Here is a 24,131-nt window from a genome sequence, read left to right as displayed (position 1 = left end):
TCAGCTCTTTGCTGCCGTCCTTTGTATGTGAATCAGAGTTTCAGTGGATAGCCAAGAGCTTGTGTATTTAAACTTGAGACACGCTGGACAAACCACTGATATTTCTTAAAATACCCAGATATTTTTAGACTGAAGGATAAGGCAGAGGAATAGTAGGGTTATTTGTCTTCAAATGCGTCACACATTCGGAATGCCAAGTGGAATAAAAACTGTGAACATAGACAAAAAAAAAATAAGTGCCAGCTTATATTGAAAGACTGATCTCTTTATGGTCAAAGTCCTGAAGAAGCAGGAGCAGCTGTGGAGCCTGAGTCATGGATTGACGAAGCAGAGATGGACTTTCTCTTCTTTGGACTTTCCCTGACTCATCAAGGTTTCTGTCTGCACGTGTCTGTTTGTTTGTGTCCGTGCTGTTAGACACCGGTGATTGGTCGGCGTTATGATGACCTGCAGCGCTCTCCAGGCCAAGATGTGAAGAGCAGGACCACAACGGTGACCCGCAGCACCTCCTCTACCTCCTCTGGATCCACGTCCAACAACGTCCTGGTGCCGGTCAGCTGGAAGAGGCCTCAGTCTTCACAGGTGTGCACTTCTTCCCATTCTGTCTTAGAAGTATGCTCATAATTTTCATATTGAGATCTGATCACAGTCATGATAACGAGAAAACATCTTAATTCCAGCTATGAATGCAAAGACCCATCAAGTGGGTGTTATTATCCAGATAACGTGTCCAGATGCAGATTTTTACGCCACGTGTAAATGGGCCCTAAACTGTGTTGTGGTTCAAATGAAATTGAAATTTCACATCCAAGTTTTGTTTCTCCTGCAGAAAAGAACACGGGAAAAACTGGTGAATGTATTGTCTTTGTGTGGGCAAGAAGTGGGCCTCACAAAAAATCCTTCGGTAAGATACACTTCATTTTATCAGTGCAATGACACCCTTCACGCACGGCCACTTTTTATTATTGTGCATTCTTTTTATTTATTTTTTCTTCATTTGTTCCTCTGTATAGGTGATCTTCTCCAGTTGTGGGGAGCTGGACCTCATGGAACACCAGCCTAGCCTGGTGTCCTCCGACGATGGGACCCGGGAACCAGAAAACATGGACGACACCACCTCAGAGCAGCAGTTCAGAGTCTTCAGAGACTTTGACTTCCTGGATGTGGAGCTTGAAGACGGAGAGGTGAGTCTCAGGCCCTCAGAAGTGGTGAAGAAATGATTCATCCTCCTTGTTGCTTCCTCTCACATTTGATGGACATCAACGTTGTCAAACTTGTAAAGCAAAAGCAGAGTATTTTCCACCAAAGAGCACTCATACTGTGTTGGATCAGGTCTACCTGCTTTGTGTAATGGGGTTTCTTTTTTCTGTTTTTCTTGTCTGTGCTATCTAGGAGCTACAGGTAAGTTTAGTCATGTTCCATTTGTACTTGCTGTGTTCTTCAAAAGCGTGTTTGCTTGTGCAAATCGTTTAGTGAACTGTCACACTGATGCCGGTAGCAAATGTGTGTGCATGCCTTGTAAACAGATCCTGCAGTGTTCATGTAGTGCAAGACAGACATTCACTCAGTTCTTAAGAATTGGACACACTATATGTGTTTTTCATAGACATCAGACTAGTAGGCTTTTAGTCTGCCAGTGAATGCATGTCGGCATAAGGTGTCTTTAACCAGGATTAATGATTACTGACATATAATTGTATCGTTAGTGTTTAATCATTTTTCCTGGTTATCAAGAGAAGTGTTAATTATAATGTTTTACACACAACTCCCCTTTGACGTCCAATTATATACTCATAGCTTCTATGCATGTGTACAGTACTTAACCACGATATGAGTGGCTTGATTTTCACCGAAAACGTAGTTGCACATTATGATCGAGTAGTCTTTGTGCAGTTTTCCTTTATACAAATGAAACATCTATATAGCATCTAACCTTAGGTAGAGCTTAATTTTGCTTTCACTGACCAGTTTTTTCCCCTTCAAAAACTTTCCAAATCTGACCAGCATGATGGGATTTTAAACATTCCTCAGTCATAATGTCTCAGCTGTTCACCTCAGATGGGATTTTATCTCCATCTAGAGACACAGAAGAGGAAACTGTGCTTAGTTTTCAGCTTTTCTTGTATATCTTTGCCCTGTGTACAGTCAACTATTTGGTAAGTTCATGCAGTGAAATTTTCTGTTGGTTTACTTTGAGGAGAAGAAAATCAAACTTTGCTCCAGTCAGTTCTGTCAAAATACACTGATGCCCGAATGGTGATGATACACACATTGTTGTTCACCTTGTTGCAGCAATAACATTGTTGCTTTCGTTAACTGGTCAAATTTAACACTAAATTTGTTGAAGTAACACACATCCATAAATATCTGTGTGTATCTAGATACAGACTTTGTGCCCTGGAACATGGTGTCAGCTGTTCTCCCTGTGCTTGCTAAAATTCCCCCCAGTAACAACTGCAGTGGTCAACAGAAGTGCAGCACAGACAGGTTTATAAGCTAATGATGGCACATTTTAAACAGCATGGTAAGGTGTGAGGAAAGCCTTCTGACCACATAAAATCTCTATTTTAGTTTGCTTTTGAAAGAAGTCCAGGCCTTTGCTTCCTGTCAGTGCTTGGTATTAAGATTGTCACCACAGGAAGTCTCCCCTGTTTGATCTGTTGATGTGGAGCTTTGGTGGAATGTGGAAGTTGGCCGACATCTCCAGAGTCATGTCCAGTTGGAAAGTCACTCTGCATTTTAAACAAGAAGCAGCCAGACTCAGGAGTAAGTCTGACAATATCAAGATGTCCTCAAACTCGAACTTTTCTGCTAGTGTCACCAGCATCTTGGGTATTTTGGCAGTAGTTTGAGGAAATTCGCTATGTGAGGATACACTGTGAAGGGCTCTTAACACTAAGTCCAACAGCATCCTTAGCTCTGAGAGGAAAAACTGCCCCCTGCCTGAACCTGCACAGCACTGTTGTGTGAATGTGGATATACAGTGTGTGTGTGTGTGTGTGTGCATGTGCTTGTGTTAGAGAAAAGATTGTGCTTTACTTCGTGGTACTTGGTAACTCAAGGCCATTCTCTGTTGCAGGGAGAGACTGTGGACAACTTCAACTGGGGGGTGCGCAGACGCTCCATGGACAGTCTGGACCGGAGTGACTTGCTGCCCCTGGAGGAGAGTCAGCTGTCCATCAGCATGCCCAGCCTCAGCAAGATCACCCATGAAGACTCAGACGAGTCGTCTGAGGAAGATTCCCTCACCGCCAGCCAGATACTCTCCCACTCACAGCTTGTAAGTTCACCTCTGTTTGTATGCCAATAAATTAATGTCAAAATGAAGGGAAGGCGTAGGTGGTGAAGCCCACTCTCATCAGAAAATTATCCTTACCGCAGAGTATCTGCAGGGTGCAGAATGTCTTAAAAAGCTTTGCAATATGTTCCCCCAAGAAACAGCTTAGAAGGTATTAAAAATCTTAAATTTCATCTCCTGTGAGGAGATGCAATATGCTGACTGTACAGCTGTTCAGTCCTTTCCTGTGGAGTTTCAGTCAGCACCATCAGACATACAGCAAGCACTGTTACTGAGACGCTCATCATATCATAATGGGCAAGTGTTGATTCTAGGAGAAACTTAAATTTAATTCAGTTTATGATGTCGGTTAAACCATCTGTTTTCCATGCCCAGGTCTTGTTAATTTAATTATACTGAAAGAACTTCAAAAAAAACAGATGATGATGATGTAATAATAAATGATTGCAGGTCATATTGCAGGCCTATTAAAATCCAGTTGAAATTTATGTGTTTGGGGCGTTCGGAGGATAAATTATTTCCATTTTCTTTCATCATGAGTGTTCCTTTTGCCCTCAAGTTAGATAATTAGATCCCAATGAGATAAGCCATTTGATTTTAATGATTGTGTATCTTTTCCTCTGGTGTCGACCGCAGGACCAAATTTCAAAAGCTCTGAAAATACTCCCATGTGGACCCTTCAACATAAATTATATGGTGTAATGAGCACTGCAGTGTCCAGGGGCTGCGAGCAGGGCTTCAGCCTTTTGCATCATCTTTTGTCTTGTTTGCATCATCGTTCTGTTATTCCATGACTTCTGGGCCTCATGCAGTATTAGACAAAGTTGGTGAAAACTGTGGTGGCAGATGGAAAGCCCATGCGTCCACGCAGCTGTCATCCCGCTCCTCTCCTGCTCCTCATTTGTCAGCCACTCTACCACTGTCAGAGCTTACAAGCAGTCCAGGAATGTTTTAGAGTTTGCTGTGTCTCGAGCTCTATTTTTTCAGTGTTTCTAAAAAAAAACTTTGGTGTTTAATGAACTGATAGATTCCAACAACTTTGACTTTGTCTTTTCGCAGACTGTCAGCCTCTCTCCAACAGCAGAGATCAGTCTGGACTCTCCCTCCGCCTTTTATGATACAACTTCAGCTGATTCAACTCCTCTGAACACCAAAAATCCCAGTTTCGAGGTCCAGCTGCCAGAGGACTCGAAGCAGCGGGTGAATAAGGGCTTCAGAGTGTCTGAGATACTGGGAACTACTAATTCCTATCGCAATTCCATCCTAGAGTTCTTTACTAATTTTGCCAAATAGGAGCTCTTCTGTTGCATCCTCTCTTGCGAAATGTCTTGGATGTCTTATGTGCTTTGGGTTCAGTCTATGTTAAGTATTTCGTGGTGCTGTGACTTTTCTACATTTTCTTCTTTCAGAGTAGAGCATGAGGGGGTCTTTTCTTGATATTTCAGTAATTGCATGCTAAATATGAATGAACTAAAACCTGCAAGCAGGCAATCAATAATGCTTTGGGCTATTGGCTAGTTTGTCCCTTATTTTAATTGTGACGGAGGTTGTCTGGGGATAGAAGGGGGTTGTAGCCAGCATTAGAAAAAACAAAAGGCTCTTTCTTTCTGTGTCTGTCCGTTAAAGGCAATGTGTATACCTATTGCTTCTGTGTGGGTGGCTCTCAGCAAAAACTAAAATCTCATGGCATGTGGGAGGTCAAGAAAGGTTTACACATTGCCTGTCCCAAAACACGAGTGTGCAGCCACAGTGCTGGCTGAATTAAATTATTTTATAATGTATTTAATTGGCGCACTTTTTGCACACTAAATCTACCAAATAAAAGAAAACACCACAAGGAGTGTCCATAGGGTCCCATGCCAAGGTTAGTGAATTCATTTTAACCATAGAATTATCCATTTTAATGATTAAGCATAACAGAGGGAACACATTTCAGTTCATCATGCCCTTTTACTGCATGTTGCCTCAGTATTTGTTCATGAGTCTAGTTCATTTTGCCAACTGCTGAGGAAGCATGTGTCCCTCTTGCTCTGTTTTAGCAAGAGGATGAAGACACCAATGTCCATGAGGAAGACCTCTCTCTCTCCATCAGCGAGCTACCCCCTGAATTTCACTGTGGTGATAGTTTGACAATGGACATGCTTCCTGTTGATTACAGAGGAGAGTTGGACATTGACTGCTGCTTACCCAGGTACGTCCTCACAACTTTCCTCAATAATAACTAAACCTATATAGAAATTAAATCCTTAATAACACGGCTTTACGTCCATCCAGTCTCGCCGAGGAAGAGAGAGACGACATGCTGGAGTCCCGTTCTTCACCGCCACCGTCTCCCTTCTTCTCCGCCATCCTTGCAGCTTTCCAACCAGTCGTGTGCGATGACGCAGAGGAGGCTTGGCGGAGTCACATTAACCAGCTTGTGTCTGACTCGGATGGATCCTGCGCAGTCTACACTTTTCACGTGTTTTCTTCACTATTCCAGGTATTACAGCGTGGCCTGGTAGCCAGCATACACCTAAAACAATGTGCCATAGTAATTAAACCGAAAGGGTAATAGGATTAGTTATCTGGCTGATTAACCTTGAGAGACAGAGGCTTCGTTTCAGAAGAGGTCCGATTAATTACAAATAGTAAGCACGCTGTAGATGCTTTCAGCTTGAAAATCTTTGGAGATTCATTAACTAGATGTTGTTCACTTCACTGACCAAAGCTGACAGGGAAGAATCTCAGAAAAAAACAGACATAATGACAGAATGTAAGTACCTTCAGTGATGTCAGAGCGACTTTGACAGTATCACAGCCAGACTTTTATGTTTGCATTGCAGAGTATTCAGACCAAATTTTGCTCCTTGACCTGCGACGCTGTGAGTTTCCTGGGTGATGGCCTGAGAGGATTAGGATCAAAGCTTTTGAGGTCTTCTCAGATGCTGACATCATGCTCAGAGTGCCCAACACTATTTATTGATGCAGACACAGTGAGTAACCTGAGGGTTTCCAGTTTCTAGTAAGTTATTAGTGGTATGACATGTTGGTAGTAGTCGAACAAATTCAACAACAAAACTCTGTTCACAGATTATGTCTTATGGGCTCCTGGAAAAAATGAAATTCAGCGTGTTGGAACTTCAAGAGTATCTGGATACTTACAACAACAGAAAGGAGGCGGCTCTCTCTGTAAGAGGATTACATATCTTGCTTTGCTGTCTGAATGTCACCTGTATGTTGACACAAAGTTGTTCTCATCGTTATTATGTTGTCTCTGTCTCCCACAGTGGTTGAGCAACTGCAAAGCTACCTTTCCCAGGAGTCCTGGGGGCAGCGTGATAACATGTCAGCCAGCAGAGCACGAGGAAAAGGTAAAACCCTCAGAACATAACTCTTGTTACATGTTCATATCAGTTTTCTGCGGTTTAGCTAATACATTCAGCCAGTGTGCAAACACACAAAAGCCCATATAATTTTAGTGGTATAAAGTAGTTGTTCATTCTGTACGAAAATACTAAAGATTCCCCTTCAACTGACCTTCTATACTGTACTTTCTGCATTACGATTACTGTGTGGTACTGTAGCTCTGTGAGTGTTACCTCTAATTTCCTCACGCTGTATTAAATTCTGACAGCCTTGACTTGCAGCACGTCACATTGATTATCTCATTCCAATGTGCATTGTGATTATTTTCAGCTCTGCTGGGCATGGGAGCAGGTTCTCTTAAGTTGCAGTTTATCTAGCAGTAAAAGTTACGCTCACTTCATAACTGAGGAGAGGAAACAGCAAAATGGAAAGTTTTGCTGTTAAAACTTTGTACATATATAGCTAAAAGATTTCCACCAGAGTGAATGCGTTTGTGCTTATTAACGGGCAAAACTGTGCTTGGCTTGTTTCACTTGGCTTTTTAATTAAAGGGGCCCTGTGGAGTTTTCTTGTAAACTAAAGTTTAAATTCAGTGCTGATCACCAGACGTTTTGTGTGCATCCTTGAGCGCTAACAAACGTGTTGTGTGCATTTCTTCCCACAAAAAGCTAAGGAGAAGACAACTATAGTGCAAAGCGAACCCGACTCTACTTAGTCTAGGCTATGTAATTATGCAATGGTGGATGTTATTGATGTGTGATGGGTCTGCTATGCTCATTTTAAATGTCTTTTTTATCAATTGATACGCGGTCCTACCAGTGGTATCACATACGTGCGCGTGCATGTGCGTCACAACAAAACAGGGACCCGCTCCTATAAAAAACAGCTCCATAGCACTACTAGAGGTCAGGACCTCCACAGGGAACCTTTAATTCACGGCAACGTCCAGCCCTCCTTTCAGTTGTAACTTACACATACATTGACCCTCACATTTCTTCCTCTGTGCATGCCAATGAAGTGACCCATGCTAATACCTTTCACCCCCTCTTAAATGGAAATTACAAGGAGTTGCATGCCCTTCTTTTGATTCTCTCTTTTCCTTACTTCTTTTCTGTCCTGTAACATGCTTACTTTGTAGCCAATGGAATCTCTGGCTGTAAGTTGGAAAGACTTGTTCTTCTTTGTTGTGTGAAATGGTCTTCTTCTGCTTTTAGAAGCAAACCTTCACCTGCATAACTGCAGCTGGTTTGACATCTGTTAACAAGTAGTTCTACAGTAGTTATGTGTGAGTTTATTTTCCATCAAATGCAGAACTGAGAGTACCTGGCAAAGTAATACCTAAGAAAGAGAAACCTTGCTCAATAAACAGGCCCTTTTCTAACTACCACTTTTCTCTTACTTTCAGCAACTGGAGCTCTGTCAAAGACTCTACAAACTCCACTTTCAGCTGCTGCTGCTTTTTCAGTCCTACTGTAAGCTGATTGAACAGGTCCACGCAATAAGCTCTATTCCCGAGGTAGGTACATCATGCATTTGCTTGTCCCCTCTTTCTGGAACCATGACATCTTCTAATCCTTGTTCTTGTTTAATAATGTTAATCCCTCTCAACCTTTAGCTGACAAATATGTCCAGAGAGCTAAATGAGTTGAAGAGCAGCCTGAGGGTAGCAGCAGCTTCAGTGACAAATGATGATATTGCTGTCCGTGAGAGCTCCTGCCCTGAGCCCACCTTCAGCTCCTCTGAGGCCGCTGTGCAGGCCATCCTGGAGTGCCTGAGGAACAACGAGTTTCCAACGGCCATCCGCTACATTCGTGAGTGCAGGTAAGAAAAGAGCAAGCCTTTGCTGTAAAAAGAAAAAAATGCCCCCAGTCAGATGTGTGACATTTTCTTTTTTATTGCAGAAGAATGTGGCCAAAAGACATCTTTGGCAGCCCCTCCGAGGATGAGGTCCACACCTTACTCAACATCTACTTCAGACATCAAACCTTGGGTCAGACGGGAACTTTTGCTCTGGTGGGCTCCAAACAGGACCTGACAGAAATCTCTGTCAAGTTGATGGAACTTAACGGAGAGATTCGGGACATGATCCGGCGAGCCCAAGGCTACCGAGCCATCACAGCTTTCCTCCCGGACTCCAGGATTTCAGGCTCAACTCTTTGATGGTGGTCCGGCAGCAAGCGACACCCATTCCTGCACAGCACCCTGTCCCATGCCTCGCCTCTGGTCCTGTATGGGGCTGCTGCTATCATCTCAGTGGTTAACAAGCTCTCTGCTCTCTGCTGGGAATAACCAAACCATCTTTCCTTTTCTTACTCAGAGCACATCAGAATGTCATAAAATCAGATCTTCAGATGTGCAGCAATACTGTTGTGTTTTTTTTTTGAAAGATGAGCGCCTGTGCTGTTGCAAAGAAACTCTGGCTTTTATTGCACTAATGATAGAAATTGTCACAAAGCAACCACTTGCTACTGAGGTCAACAACTTTCACATTTAACAAATGACATACCAAAGCTAAGTGATTCTCTTTCAGTTATGTTGTTTTAATGTTCAAGGGAAAATGTGCAATCCTCCACAGAAGTGGAAGACTTTTACTGTGTCCTGAAAGAATGTATTTGAATATCATAACATTGGAAAACATGAACTTTGTGAGTACAGAAAAGGGAGGCTCCATTACTTGATCAAAGTAATGGGTCTTTTTGTGTGTGTATGTGTGTTTATGTGTGGGTGTGTTGTGTGTGGGTGCTTGAGTGTGTGATAAAAAAACCTGACGACCATCACAGATGGAATTATGGATACTGATTTATATAAATTGTTCACATTTAACTATATTGACATGCTGCAAAACTACTGTAATGTCTCCCAAACCTACACTACATGCTGCTGTGTGGGTTAACTGTTACTCAAAACATCTTACTGTACCTTTTAACTGTGCAGCTTTTAGCAATTAGGTAAATTATTTATATTATTTGCAAGAGAAAAACGTGCTTTTATCAGACTAGATTTATAGAAAAAAAAAAATTTTGTTTCATCTGTTAAACCAGCCAAGCTTGCAAATCCTATGTACTATAAAGTGTAATAGTAATGTTTATGAACAAATACAGAAACTATTTTAACTGAATAATTGTACATACTGCAGTGGGGGCTTTGTTCAGACTCATAAGATTGTATTTTTCTGAACTTACAATTTGAGTTGCATGTAGAGAGAAAAAGATAGCTACATATTTGTAAAGCTTCCACAAGAACTGTTGGTGTAGCCTCTCGCCTTGTAAATACTACTGCCTTTGCAATGTACTGTACTTTGGTGTTCTGTACACTTATGTAACAAGAAAAATAAAACTTACATTTGTTAACTGGTTTCATTTTGTGATTTGTGCAATACTATTCTTATTTTTATTGGTGATGGTTTTAGTAGAAATCATAGTAGTATTGTGGTTTTGAGGTTTCTTTGTTTCTTAAATTTGGCTAATATTGTGCTTTGGGTTGCACCTCTCGGACATCACTTTAAAGCTGTGCACCACTCATAAAATTCTACCTGTCAGATGCATCAGAACATACCTGGTAGGAGGACAGATGGCCACCCGCTTTTGCTCTGCCAAGCCTCACTGAGGAGGGTGAACAGCCAGGAAGTCCTGTCTGTGAGGTTTAACTTGGGCATGAATAAGTTTCACTCATATTATCCTTTTTTGATTGATTCGAAGATAATTACAGAGTCATTATAATACTGATGCAGTAAGTATAATATATTTTTTGTAAACAACTGAACGCGTGTCAAAATAATTGAACTGCTGCCCGTACATAGTTTGATTTAAATGGACTCTTATTTTGAAGTCGGACTGAGTTCCGGTACCCGGCGCGCGAGGTTTGTTTTCGTAGAGGGAGGAAGTAACGTTAGCTTGTTCGTTCACTAGCGATAAAACCAAAGAAATACCATTAATCGCTTCTAAACTGTTTTCTACGACTTTTTTCTCTTTGTCCTGTGGTTTGTAGGTTTAACATTTTGTGAGCAGTTTGGTCGCGAAATGGAAGACAACACTGTAGTACGCCGCCATGGTAAGTTTCAGTTAACTTCAAAGCTAAATCTCCTTTTGCCTTCGGGTTTCTTTCTGGGAATTAGTAGCAGTCAATGTAAGTTAGCCTAAATATATGTTTTCTAAACGCTTAACAATTTGCCATAACCTGCTTAGCTAAGTTATGAAGTTGTCACATAACGTGTCGACCACACGTTATGTGATAACTTAGGAGCTGGCAGTGTCCTCCCTAATGGATGGAGCTCATCGTTGAGCTAACTAGCTTAGCGACATACATGTTTGCTTTTTAACTTCATGAAAACTCTGTCTTCTCAGGTGTGCCACATAATACATTTTAGGCATTACTCAAGTCACCTGGAATGGATTTATCATCCAAAACCATGTACGAGACATTCAAAGATCAAATCTGGAAAGGTAAGAGAAGACTCCTCTATCTCTGTCACAATAAAAGCTTTTAAGGTGCACATCTGTCCGTGTTGAAGGCCTGTTGTGATGTTTACAGTTTACAGGGTTTCATGATATTGTGCCTAACCCTTTAAATCCAGCTGCATAATCACAAAAGGAGATTGTGTACTTATTACTAATCTATAAACCATTTTAATGTCCCATTTTAGAGCTGGAGCCACTGGACCCAGACTGGTTCGACACACTGACAGCTCAGGCGTTCACTCATGAGGGAAATGTCTCTGATCAAGACGACCTGGGTGCAAACCAGGAGGGAACTTTTAAAACACCTTTTGACAAATTTGCAGTAGAAAGTCAGCTGTTTTCAACCCCAAAAGTTTTCAGACAGCGTCGCGTTGTGTCTCCTGAAACTGAGGATGAGCAGTCCTTCACTGCTGAACGAGGTAATGTTTGATTAAAGTTATGCAGTAATGAGGGTTAAACATTTCTATCCTGTTATGTAAACACATGCCTGACAGGAATGTGGATGTGTGCAGAGTGCATTTCAAACTCAGTGTAAATTGTTGTTGCCTACTAATGTCTGATTGATAAGCTTTCTGGAGGTCGCGTCTAAAATACGTTGTTGTGCGTCCTAGAAAAAGAAACATTGCCATGGACGGCAACACAAAGCCCATGTTTGTTTCAGATGTCAAAAGAGAGGTGAGTGCAACAGCTCTGAGCCCTTAATGTCTGTGCTTCAGTGTTTATGGAGCCATTCGCAAGATAATTCTGTAAAAAGTTAGTGGTCATTGCTATTGGCAGTTTTTGATCCCTGTCTTGTAATTTTTAGGGTCTCAGGTGCAACATATGGAGGTGTTCAGCCTCAGGCTCAGGACAGTTTTGGTGAGCAGTGAATTTCTTTGTATTTCATCTGTTTCCATCACATTTGGAAAAGAAGAGTTAACCATCACCGGCTAATCTGTTTGTTTGCTTTGCTTTTGTCATTTGCACAGATTTGCTTGAGACCCCACAAAAATCCCCGGTAAGTGTATCAAAGTTTAAAAGTGATGTCAGTTCTATTGCCAAATGCCAGTATTTGAATGTGGCGCAATGGACAACACTAAGGTTTTCCCTTTGTGTTGTGTTTTGAATGAGCAGGTCAGCTATGCCCAGCATATCTCTGAAAGTCTTGGTGCACAGATTCATCATGATATGTCATGGACCAGTTCTCTGAATACACCACCAGCTATAGCATCCACCTTGATTTTAAGTAAGCAAATTACACAATTGGTCGTTTTCTAAACCTCTATATATGATTTGTTAACTAATTAGTGTGTCCACTCAATTTTATAGCCAAACCTGATGGGAGTCCCTGCCCAGTGAGTTTGTCTGCAGACAGAAATGCTGTTGTGAGTACTCTGCAAAGCCCAAACATACAAGAGACATGTCTCTCTAATACTACTGAATGTGAAGTATCTGGTTCTGCTGTATGTGCATCTCAGTGTTGATTTCATGTCAGTGACACAAGAGCTTTTTTTATTTATTATTATATTTATTTATATCTGAGATGTCTAAGGTGTTAGACAGAGGAAACATGCTATTACAGTAACACAAAACTCTTTCTGTGTCTTATCTTTCTCAGTTTGTACGCAAGCTTTTCCCTTCTCTTTCAAATGCATCCAGAGTTGGAGTGGTGTCACCCAAAAACAATGACGTGTCTACTGTTCACCAAGGTACAGAAGTGCTTCTCCTTTACAATTTGCTAATATCCAAGATGGTGCGCTAAGAGTTACATAGTTATGCACTGCAACAGATTTACTTATTTTGTGCTGCAATGTTTTAAGATTCAAAATGCAAAATTATCCTAATTGCTGGTCTGTAAACAGAAGACGCTGTCTCCCCTTTGGCTGGTGACAATCCAGAGCCCCACGACGCCCCTCAGAGTGACTGTGTCTGGAGACAGAAGCTACCTGATGCTATTGAGGATGGAGAAATTCGCAGCACCGTCGCAAGTGTTCTTGATGGAGCTGAAGACGTTCTTTCTATATTTTTCTCCAACAGTGGTTCAGCACTGAGGAAAGTGAAAACTGACAGAACCAAAAGAAAGCAAATCGTTCCAACTAAAGATGACTGCAGCTCTGTGGACATGTCAACAACAAACAGTGCTGCATCCAGTGAACAGAGAGCCGCTGATCAGGAACCTGGGAGATTTCCCTCACACTCACCTGTGAAAACTGGAGATATTGGAATCACCCAGTGGTCTCCATTGAGTTTGTCTGAAATCCAAACTTGTACTGTGGACACGTCTTGCCGTGACAATAGTCCAGCTACACAAGTGGGAAACAGTATTTTAACAGAACAACAACAAAGCGACTTTGATTCTGGCCGGCCAGTCAGACCATCTATGAAACTCACACAGTCTGGATTTACTAAGAAAAAGAGAAAATTTGTTTACACTGTTGAGACTTTGAAACCGCACGTTCAAAGAGAAGACACACAGTCTCAGAAGACTGACTCATCACAAGGGATTAAAGATTCTAGTAAGTCATTTCTTATGCATGTTAAGTGTGGAAATGCTATAATATCGTCGATGTTGATGTAGAAAAAGCCATTTTTCTGTAATGACTAAATTTATCCTTTTTTATCATCATGCTGTATTTCAGGGCTTGGAATGAATGTGAAGCAGTTGATGAAAGCCCCAGATGAAGCAGACTGTTACAGTCTCAGGAAGAAGGAGATGCAAAAACGGGGAAACCTCACTGAAGAAAAACTACCTCCCTCTGTACAAGCGAAAGTCCAGGATTTTGACATATCCCAGCTTTCCAGAGATTTTGCACAAGACTTCAGTCAAATGCCAGACCCCGGTAAACTGAGTAAAGTAGCAGAGGATACTCCTCGAAATGGCTTCTGTCCATCAGCTTGTCTGTCAGCCATGAAACAAGCTAATCAGAAAGCAAGGAAGGCAAGCCTTTACCGGGACTGTGATGGCGTCAGTAACAGAAGATCTGTTTCTACCACTAATCAAAATAACTTCACCAGTGAGGGAACAGTCAGTGACAGTGGATTCCAGTCTGCTGTTGCGACTGCATCATCATTTGTTCCTCCCAGCTCGGAGAACAATGGTGAATGTGGACAGTGGACAGACTTTAAAACCGATATCCTCGGGGCTACTCCTTTTCCATCCACAAATAACGGAAATGGAAAAGCACATTTGGATGATACTTTACAAGAACCTGAAACTGATACCACGCTGTCCAGCGCAGTCAAGAGAAGACAGACACTGGGCCCTGGCAGAGAGAGTGAGTTTCGCATGGAGAGCACATCAGCACAGCTATCCAGTAGTGCAAAAGGAACTGTTGATAGCATTAATTGCATTCCATTCCATAATGCTCAAGTACATGGCAGACTGCCAGAGAAAACAACAGTTTCTCTTCCTCCCATCCATGGATCAGGATTCAAAACCGCTTCAAATAAGGGTATACAGATTTCCTCAGCCAACCTCGAGAGAGCCAAGCGTCTCTTTGAGGAGACTGAAGGGGGAAGAACTGTAAGTGATCAGCTCGTCAGATGTACCCATGGCACTAAGGATGAACTTGGCATAATTCGTGGATCAGTGAAAAATGCAGCCTCAAACCAGCCACTTTCTTCAAGCGATAAATTTGTGGGTAACGGTTGCCAGCTGACAGCTTCACAAAAAGCTGATGTGACTGAGCTGTGCACTCTCTTGGAAGAAGCAGATAGCCAGTTTGAATTTACACAGTTCAAAACTGCAAAGCTAAAACAACATCGTCAAGATGATACCGACTCTCCCGAAAAAGCTGACAAAGAACTTGACCCCGATTTTCTTAAAGATATAGATTTTGATGACAGTTTCAGTTCAGATGCTGAAAAGCACATGGCAGCAACAGTGATGCCTGACAAAATGGCTGTAGTTTCAGATGGTAAAACGAATTGTGAAACATCCAGCGTCTCAAGTAAATCCTCAGGTTTGTCATTGTCGAGTGCTACGACAAAGGAAAGTTCTCCGACTGAAGATGTGTCTCCCTCTTCAAAGCGCTTCTGTGAAGGCAGCAGTGGTAATATGTCGGCTGAAACCAAAAATCTTGACAGAGCAGGGCACACTGAAACAAGCAACCTGGAGAGCAAAAATCCTTTGATGCTTGGCGTGGGATTTAAGACTGCAGGAGGAAATGTTTTGAGAGTTTCAAAAAAGTGTCTGAGCAAAGCCAGAGCTTTGTTTGCAGATTTAGAGGAACAGCTTGTGACAAGTCAGATATGCCCAGGCAAACAAATTGGTGAAACTGATGCTCAAACACGGCATAAGTGCAGTGTGGATAGTCACACCAGCAGCTTTTTGCAACATAAAGAGGATCACGGAAAAATGGGCATTAGCGATGAAGAAAAAGAAAAAAGTTTAAAAAACAGCAAAATGGACACAGCCAAGCGTCAAGGTGGGTTCCAAATGGCTAGCGGGAAAGAGATTTCTGTTTCGGCAGACGCCATGCAAGAGGCAGAGGCTTTCTTCAAAGACTGTGATGTTATGGACGCTCAGGCTGGCACATCGGTAGAACATAAAAGGAGCATAGAAGCCGTGTCTGCAAGTGTCGGTCATAAGAAAAACCCTCCGAAATGTAAAAATGCTAAAGAGATGAAAGAAAACTTTTCTGAAGAACAAATCAATGAGTTTGAGAATGTGATAGCTGGACCAGCTCCATGCCAGACAGAGGATGTGCAGCATAATGTGGAGATTCACAGTATTGGCTTTAAGAAAACACCTGCTTCAGCGAATGCAGCTTCCTCCCACGGAACCTCGTCTTTGAATGCAAAGGCACTTTCATCTCTCTCATGCACAGTATCAAAGAATATCGGCTCCTCTGCCGTCAATGAATCGAGCAGTAGCGGTGGATTCTGCACAGCCAGTGGGAAGAAAGTATTCATATCCGCTGATGCAATGAAAAAGGCCAAGTGTCTTTTGAATGACGGTGATACAACTGAGGATACAAACGAACAACGGAAACAAAAGGAAGATGCTTTAAGAACAGGTCATCTCGTCAGTAAAATCCAGGTTTCACCACCCAAGACTGGTGGTTTTCAGACAGCCGGTGGCAAAGGAATTGCGATTTCATCAGCAGCTCTCAAGAAAGCAAAATCGTTGTTGAGTGAATGTGATGAAACTGAGGATAAAATCTGTGTAAAATCAGCACATTCCAAGATGCCAGATCCTGGTCCCAGGAGTCAGGGATTCCTTGCAGCCAGTGGCAAGCCACTGGCATTTTCATCTGAGGCCCTCCAGAGGGCAAAAACCCTCTTCAGTGACATCAGCTTCAGTGCAGAGATCCCAGCTGTTTCACACACAAAGAACGGTGAAAAGACCCAAGAAAATCTGAAAATACATTGTGGTTTCTCAACTGCAGGGGGAGCAAAAGTCCAGGTTTCACAGAAAAATCTCCTGAGAGCAAAACAACTTTTGAAAGAATTTGATGATGGTTCTGTATCGGCAAAAACAATGCAAGAAGCAGATGCTTTCACCAAGGACTGCGATGTAATGGATGAAAAAGATGGCGTGCCAGTAAGGGACAGGGAAGGTATCGTACCTGTGAGTGGAAGTGGCAGCGAGAAGGAAAACCTTTCAAAACAAGATCAAAGTGTGATGATTAATGTTTCTGAAGAGCCTGGACACACTGAGTTTGAAAATGTGACTCTGGTACATGAAAAGATGCTGCATAGTGATGATGTGGAGATTCACGAAGGGGTTTTTAAGAGCACACTGGATTCTACCGATGCAGCTCCTGTACATGGAAGCTCATCTTTAATGGCAAAACCCTCCCCGTTGTGCACAAAGTCACAGAGCGTTCGTTGCAGTGGTGGATTCTGTACAGGCAGCAGACAAGTGTCCGTGTTGGACGACACAATGACAAAAGCAATGCCTCTGTTGAATGGAAATGCTACACTTGAGGACACAAAGAAACAGCTGAAAGTGAATGTCGACACTTCGGCACCACAGAACAGTGGATTTCAGACAGCCAGTGGCAAAGGAGTTGCTATTTCATCTGCAGCTCTAACGAAAGCAAAAACTCTGTTAAGTGGATGTGAAGGAATTGAGGATAAAATAGAGACTCCAGTTCCGGGTTCACCACTGAGGAATCTGGGATTTCTTGCAGCCAGTGGTAAGACAGTGGCATTTTCATCTGAGGCCCTCCAGAGGGCGAAAGCACTCTTCAGTGACATCAGCGTTAATGCAGAGATCCCGGCTGTTTCACACACAAGGAACAGTGAGCACAAAGACGCTCGGAGTGATACAGAAAAAATAGATTGTGGTTTCACAACTGCAAACAGAGCCAAAGTGCATGTATCACAGAAAAATCTGTTAAAGGCAAAGAACCTTTTGGGAGACCTTGCTGATGGGGAAAGTCATGTTTTAAACGCATACTCAACAAGCCCACATGACACCCATAAATCAGATCTATCGAACGTGAAAGCCGGTGATGGAGACATGCCCACGAAGGAAAGTGTCCCTCGGGTAGTCAAATCTTTAACCTCTTTCAACGCGACTGAAACTCTTCAAAATTCAAGTGGTTACATTTTTATCAAAGATAAGACACCTACAGACGCATTCAAGTTCAAAGACGGAAAAATTACCCAATCAGCCGTGGGAAACCTCCATGACAGCCCCGGGGAGGAAATGTCAAGCCTGTTGGACGATGAAATAAATCAGACAAGGAGCAGCGAGGAATCTACGATCAAAAGGACAGATGAGTCTTCAGTTCTGTCACTCAACCTAAGAGGCTGCACTGAGGCCCAGCAGAAGTTGGTTGCCCAGGAAGCTCTGGACTGCACTAAAGCTTTGTTAGAGGATGAAAATCTGGCTGGCCAAAGACTGTCAGCGACTTCAGAAAATGTGCTGCAGCAGGATAACCCAAAATCCAGCAACAGACCTGCAGAGGAGCAAAAAGGAGCAGGGAAAAGACGTGTGGAGGACGCAGGTATGAGCGGTAAGTGTCTGTTTTTAAGAAATATGAAACAGCATGGGTTTTTTTTTTTTACGCTGCACAGATTATTCAGAGTTATTTGAGGAAAATAATTATTTCATTGCAAGTCTTGCAACTGGCCAGAGTCTTAACTATTTAACCTTCTTTGTCCAAGTTAAATAAACTGTTCCCATATTGCATTCAAACCATTATTTTGAAATTAACTAACTGCTTGTATATTACTAACCTTCAGCTGTGCCTCTTATCTGTTACAAACATAGCTGTTAAGTATGAATGATTGCCTGACTGCTCTGAAATGTTCTAGGTCAGCCTCCCCTGAAGAGACGATTACTGGAGGAATTCGACAGGAATGTTTGTGATTCAAGAGGCTCAACACTCCATCCGGAAAAAAGCAGTCCAAATGGTAAATCACTGAAAAATGAAATAAAGAATGCACATTTTGTCTTCTGAATTCGATAACTCTTGATCTGTATTTTTTTCTTTATTCAGGTATAATGAAAGACAGGAGAGTTTTCAAGTACAGCGTCCCTCTTCACGCGAACATCACAAGGCCACACGGGTAAGTTCACTGAATTGTTGGCTATGTTTTCAAGCAGCTGTCACAGGTAACCAGCTCTTTGTCATGTCTTTTTTTTTTTTCATACAGCACTGGAAAAAACAATGTAGAAACCAGATTTCAAAAGACAACACCGGCACAATATTCCAAGAAGCCTGTGTTTATTCCCCCGTTCCTCAAGAATGCAACGACAGAGAGCCGCAAGAGCACAGTGCTCAAGGACAACATAAGAACACCTTCTGCCTTTGTTCCGCCTTTCAAAAAACAAAGAACTATTGTCCAAGAGAGCTCCTCTAAGCCACGGGATGAGGAAGATAAACATCACCACCTCGTTGTAACACCCTTTAACAGCAACACTTTTGTGCCGCCCACTGAAAAAACACAAAGCACTACGGATTTAACTGGCAACAAAAGGAAAGAAGACGTTCGGGCGGTGGCCTTGGCTGACACAACAAATGATAATCTGATGAATAATCATAACCTTCCTGCTGATTGTGGATCAGAGGATGCTGCAGAGGCGTCTCGTGTGGAGGACGCATTGTCCAGAAGCCAAGGTGCCGTAACGTTGTTAGCTGAACTTAGTTTGATATGTTGTTAATCTTCTGCACAACGTAGGTGAAATAATGATGTGTTTATGGTCGACAGACATGTTTCAGAACGTACAGCTGGCGCGAGATATGCAAGACATGAGGATCAGGAAAAAGAAGCGTCAAACCATTCGACCTTTGCCGGGCAGTTTGTTTCTGACCAAAACCTCAGGAGTGTTGAGGATCCCACTGAAAGCTGCCGTCAATGGAAGGCATCCTGCAAAATACACCAAAACACAGGCAAGGCCGCAACAGTTTTCCTCAGAGGATTTGGTTTTATTCAGTTAAAAACAAGATCACTCTCACATGACATGCAGCTTTTTGACGTGTTTATGTTCCTGTTTTACAGCTCTATATCCAAGGAGTTCTTCGGTGTGTGTATGAGGTCAGCAGTGAGACTGCAGAATCTTTTCGCTTCAGTTTACAGCAGTTCGTCCAACAGGAGGCTTTGATAGACAGAGGTGGTGTTCAGCTTGCTGATGGAGGATGGCTGATTCCCTGTAATGATGGAACTGCAGGGAAAGAGGAGTTTTATAGGTACTATTAAATTTTAGTTGAGCTGAAAGGTGTAAGATTTAGGGGATCTATTGACTGAATATGGCAGAAATGTAATCTAATTTTCATGATTATGTTTTCATTGGTGTGTAATCACTGCAGCCTGCAGGCTGATTGTACTGAACGTCATCCTGTTCTACTCTGTCCACAGAGCATTATGTGACACCCCGGGCGTGGATCCTAAACTGATCAGTGAGGAGTGGGTGTACAATCACTACCGATGGATTGTATGGAAGCAGGCCTCCATGGAAAGATCATTTCCAGAAACGATGGGCAGCATGTGTCTCACCCCAGAGCAGGTTCTCCTTCAGCTCAAGTACAGGTTAATAAGATTATCACTTATTTCACTGTGCACTTAACAAGCTTGTTGCAAAACATATGTATATGTTTCTCTAACCTAGCAATGGTATTACACATTGCCCTTTAAAGGCTTGATGTTATTTCATTTAATTTTTGGCCAGAAATATGTATTTATGTGTACTGTACCTTTATATCAGATATGATGTGGAGGTGGATCACAGCCGTAGGCCAGCTCTGAGAAAGATAATGGAAAAGGACGACGCAGCAGCCAAAACCCTGGTCCTCTGTGTTTGCGGGGTTGTCTCCAGGGGTCAATCCCCAAAAAGACGCAGCTTCAGCGACATCAAGACTCCAGGTGCTGATGCCAAGGTTGAAAACCCATGTGCAGTTGTTTGGCTGACAGATGGCTGGTATGCCGTCAGAGCCCAGCTGGATGAAGCTTTGACTGCCATGCTTCACAAAGGTCGCCTGGCTGTCGGTGGGAAGTTGATCATCCATGGGGCTCAGCTGGTGGGATCACAGGATGCTTGCTCCCCTCTAGAGGCACCTGATTCTCTCATGTTAAAGGTACTTTAACAGGAAGATATTTACTCTTTCCACAAGGCAACCAAATAACAAGTTGGCTTATTAATTTTTTTATATGTTTTAGATTTGTGCTAATAGCAGCAGGCCCACACGATGGGATGTTAAACTGGGATTCCACAGAGATCCAAGGCCATTCCTGCTCCCTGTTTCCTGTTTGTACGGCAATGGAGGACCAGTAGGATGTGTGGACATTGTCATACTGAGAAGCTACCCCATACAGGTAAGACATTTGTAAGAATGTTAATAGTAATGGTTGAGGACCAGTCGATTGTCTTGCCAGTTATTTCATCTGTGCAGCTTTGCATTGAAAATCTGATTCTTTTGTCCTTTTCTCTACTTCAAAGGATCTATAGCTTTGACAACCTTAATTTGTACTGTTTCACCTGGAAGTTCCTATATATTTGTACGCTTGTCACATTTTCCAGTGGATGGAGAGGAGACCGGATGGAGGTGTCGTGTTCCGTTCTGTTCGTGCAGAAGAGAAGGAGGCGAGACGATACAACAGCCACAAACAAAAAGCCATGGAGATCCTGTTTGCTAAGATTCAAGCTGAGTTTGAAAAGGAGGAGAAAGGTAGGGATCATGTTTGCACATTAAGTACTTGATGAAGTGAAGTAAGTTTTAACCAGTTGTCATCTTCAGGTACCAAACCTCAACGTAGACGACGGACTATCAGTCGTCAGGATGTTGCAAATCTCCAAGATGGAGAGGAGCTCTATGACGCAGTGGGGGACGACCCAGCTTACCTGGAGGTGAAGTTTACTAACAGATTGTTGACTTAATTTCTCTTACGAATCAGGTTTTAATTACAAACCAATTTGACTTCCATATCCAAGGCTCATTTGAGTGAACAGCAGTTGGAGACTCTACGAACCTACAGGCGTTCTCTGATGGAGAAGCAGCAGGCTGAGCTGCAGGATCGCTACAGACGAGCTTTAGACAATGCAGAGGACCGTGAAGGTAGCTGTCCCAAGCGAGACGTTACGCCTGTGTGGAGACTCTGTATTGCTGACTCCATGGAACAACCCGGCAGTGGTGAGTCTTTATTTTCAGTCTGTTTAGATGCTCTTTAATCTGTCTACTACTGTGTATTGAAATACTGATTTAGAATTATGTTGTTCTAGTTTACCAGTTGAACCTTTGGCGACCTTCCTCGGATCTGCAGTCTCTGCTGAAGGAAGGCTGTCGATACAAAGTCTATAACCTCACCACTTCAGATGGAAAGAAACATGGCGGGAGGACAACTGTTCAGCTGAGTGGGACAAAGAAAACACAGTTTCAGGACGTCCAGGTCGGAGTTAGAAATGATCTTGAGCTCAATCGGTGCACATGTGGAGTTGTAGACACAGTTATATATTTAGATAGATGATGGAAATAATTTACAAAACTTGATTTGTTGTATCATTCAGGCTTCTCGGGAATGGTTATCAACACGTTTTCAACCGAGGGTCTCAACTGATTTTGTGGATCTTCAGAACCCAGAATTCCAGCCGCTGTGTGGAGAGGTCGATCTCACAGGATACGTTATCAGTGTCATAGACGGACAGGGTGGGTACTTTTATTTCTTAACTGTTTCTGCCAGAACTATATTGTTTACTAAATGATCATTTGTTCTCTTGAACACAGGTTTCTCTCCTGCATTTTATCTGGCCGATGGGAAACTGAACTTTGTTAAAGTGCGCTGTTTCAGCAGCTTGGCTCAGTCTGGCCTGGAAGATGTGGTAAAACCACATGTCCTGCTGGCTCTGACCAACCTGCAGCTGAGAGGTCAGTCCACATCTCCCACTCCTGTTGTGTATGCTGGAGATCTGACCGTCTTCTCCACAAACCCCAAGGAAGGTCATCTACAGGAATCCCTGAGCCAACTCAGAAACCAGGTCCAGGTACAGTGCTTAAACACTGTTTAACTTTCACTCATTTAATGTCATTTTGGTCAAAGGCTGGTTTCTCTCACAGCCAAAATGCTTCATGTTCTGAAGAGATTAAGATCACAGTTGCATTGGCTACTGCAGAATATCAAAGTTCAGGTGCACATTATGGCAGATAAAGTTGGAAATGCTGATTAGGAACAGCAGTGTTTGCAAGTATCAAGTAATTTTTGTCCTGCTCACTAATTTAACTCGCTCTTATTGACCACAAACAAGTATTTAATGTTTCATTTGTCTTCAATTCTCATCCTGTTTTCAGGGTCAGGAGAACTTCTTTCTAACTGCTGAGGAGAAGCTTTCACATCTGGTCAAATCTGATGGCCTGACCTCCATCTCATCTCCAGCTCTGCTCACACGGACCTCAGCTTCTGCAACGGACAGAACACGAGACACAAAGACGAGCGTGAGTTCATGTACTTGCTCTGGTATCTGGGGCTGTTTGATGCGTTCACTCTCATAAGCAGTTCACATTGAAGGAACTAGAAATGTGTCCTTTTTATGCAGGTGACATCTCAGCAGCCAGTCAGAAGCCTTGGATCCCTCACACCTGTCAGCAGGAAAACTCTTGCAACAAACCGTCCAACAGAGAAAGACCCTACGAGCCTGAAGAGGAAGAGAGCTCTGGAGTATCTGTCTCGTATCCCGTCTCCACCACCTCTCTCTCATCTTGGCTCAGTGGCTTCTCCTTGTGTAAAGAAGACATTCAACCCGCCTCGGAGGTCTGGGACACCTAGCACTTTAAAAACAGCACAGACACCAGCTCGCAAACCCGTCCGTTCACCCGTGGAGGATGAATGGGTGAATGACGAGGAACTGGCTATGATTGATACTCAGGCATTGCTTGTTGGTGATTTAATGCAGGTACGGGACACTGTGTGATGGCAAGTGTGCTGCAACTTTGAAAAAAACTACGAATGACTGATGGTTGAAAAAAAACTACAAATGACTGATGGTTAAAGGCTGTTCAAGGCACATGTTCTGCGGTTGTTTTATAGTCTCACTGCACTCATTAAAAGGTAAAACCACTTCACAACAGTGAAATCATGTCATCACTGAATACTCATCTCCATTCTTTGCATTAGTTTACTGCTTTGTCTGTAAGGTTAAATAAGGTGAACACAAATTTAGAATTGCATCCCTGCAGTGTAGCTCTAAATCCTCTATTTGTGCTGTGTTGAGGACAGAGAACTGAGGACTCATCAGGGAGTATATTGTCACACCTGTAGATGGAGGCCTATATAGTCAGTTTTTGTAAGTGAATACTAAAATAACATACATATCATGTATGGTGCAATTTATTTTGGAAAAAAATGAGGCTGGTGATATTTTAAAACAAAATTTCAAAGTGCTACTTTGAAAAAAAAAAAAAAAAACGGGATTCTCCGTCATATTAATCTACTACTATCTAACTAACAACAAAAAGTTAATAATGAGGGCATGTTTGATGGGTCAACTATGACACAACAAATTCACTTTTATAGGAAGATTCATTTTATAGGGTACATAGCAGCAAAAGTATATCTTAAAACTTGCCAGATTTATTTTGAAATATATTGGCTTCCTAATAATCAGG

At 42.5% G+C, this 24,131-nt stretch overlaps 2 protein-coding genes across 9 annotated transcripts in view; both read left to right on the top strand.

The window, feature by feature from the left end:
- The window catches only part of frya (furry homolog a (Drosophila)), a 45,529-nt gene extending 35,528 nt beyond the window's left edge, over nt 1–10,001 (top strand). For 5 of the 8 annotated variants that reach the window (XM_076734517.1, XM_076734516.1, XM_076734520.1 and 2 more), the window contains exons 49-62: nt 418–582; nt 830–904; nt 1,014–1,184; nt 3,080–3,280; nt 4,358–4,498; nt 5,338–5,489; nt 5,573–5,780; nt 6,124–6,273; nt 6,371–6,469; nt 6,568–6,651; nt 7,785–7,802; nt 8,052–8,162; nt 8,262–8,467; nt 8,548–10,001. In XM_076734517.1, the coding sequence (XP_076590632.1) occupies nt 418–582; nt 830–904; nt 1,014–1,184; nt 3,080–3,280; nt 4,358–4,498; nt 5,338–5,489; nt 5,573–5,780; nt 6,124–6,273; nt 6,371–6,469; nt 6,568–6,651; nt 7,785–7,802; nt 8,052–8,162; nt 8,262–8,467; nt 8,548–8,806 (2,040 nt within the window). In that variant the 3' untranslated portion in view covers nt 8,807–10,001. Of the gene's footprint in view, nt 1–417; nt 583–829; nt 905–1,013; nt 1,185–1,392; nt 1,402–3,079; nt 3,281–4,357; nt 4,499–5,337; nt 5,490–5,572; nt 5,781–6,123; nt 6,274–6,370; nt 6,470–6,567; nt 6,652–7,784; nt 7,803–8,051; nt 8,163–8,261; nt 8,468–8,547 lie in introns of all 8 variants that reach the window. The other 3 variants (XM_076734518.1, XM_076734523.1, XM_076734522.1) reach the window with 2 other exon arrangements.
- Nucleotides 10,002–10,476: 475 nt separating this feature from the next.
- brca2 (BRCA2 DNA repair associated) lies at nt 10,477–23,589 on the top strand. Its single transcript, XM_076735715.1, has 27 exons — nt 10,477–10,696; nt 10,990–11,088; nt 11,289–11,522; nt 11,715–11,778; nt 11,909–11,961; nt 12,072–12,100; nt 12,217–12,328; nt 12,412–12,467; nt 12,701–12,791; nt 12,945–13,598; nt 13,722–18,050; nt 18,352–18,450; nt 18,537–18,606; nt 18,694–19,157; nt 19,249–19,430; nt 19,540–19,727; nt 19,897–20,067; nt 20,243–20,612; nt 20,695–20,850; nt 21,056–21,203; nt 21,273–21,382; nt 21,467–21,665; nt 21,755–21,921; nt 22,040–22,178; nt 22,257–22,513; nt 22,818–22,961; nt 23,063–23,589. The coding sequence occupies exons 2-27, from the start codon at nt 11,034–11,036 to the stop codon at nt 23,435–23,437; spliced, it is 8,916 nt and encodes a 2,971-aa protein (XP_076591830.1). The 5' UTR covers nt 10,477–10,696; nt 10,990–11,033; the 3' UTR covers nt 23,438–23,589.
- The last annotated feature ends 542 nt before the right edge of the window (nt 23,590–24,131 follow it).

This window comes from Chaetodon auriga, chromosome 7 (genome assembly GCF_051107435.1).
Source record: "Chaetodon auriga isolate fChaAug3 chromosome 7, fChaAug3.hap1, whole genome shotgun sequence".
Lineage (NCBI taxonomy): Eukaryota > Metazoa > Chordata > Actinopteri > Chaetodontiformes > Chaetodontidae > Chaetodon > Chaetodon auriga.
Note: the sequence above shows the minus strand (reverse complement) of the source record. Positions and strands in the feature narration are given on the sequence as shown.

Excerpts from the sequence above, each read along its gene's own strand:
- brca2 (XM_076735715.1), top strand. The coding sequence starts at position 11,034 with ATGGATTTATCATCCAAAACCATGTACGAGACATTCAAAGATCAAATC. Across the intron at positions 18,451-18,536 it reads GGAAAAAAGCAGTCCAAATG|GTATAATGAAAGACAGGAGA; the intron begins GTAAATCACTGA and ends TTCTTTATTCAG. Across the intron at positions 20,851-21,055 it reads TGAGAAGCTACCCCATACAG|TGGATGGAGAGGAGACCGGA; the intron begins GTAAGACATTTG and ends CACATTTTCCAG.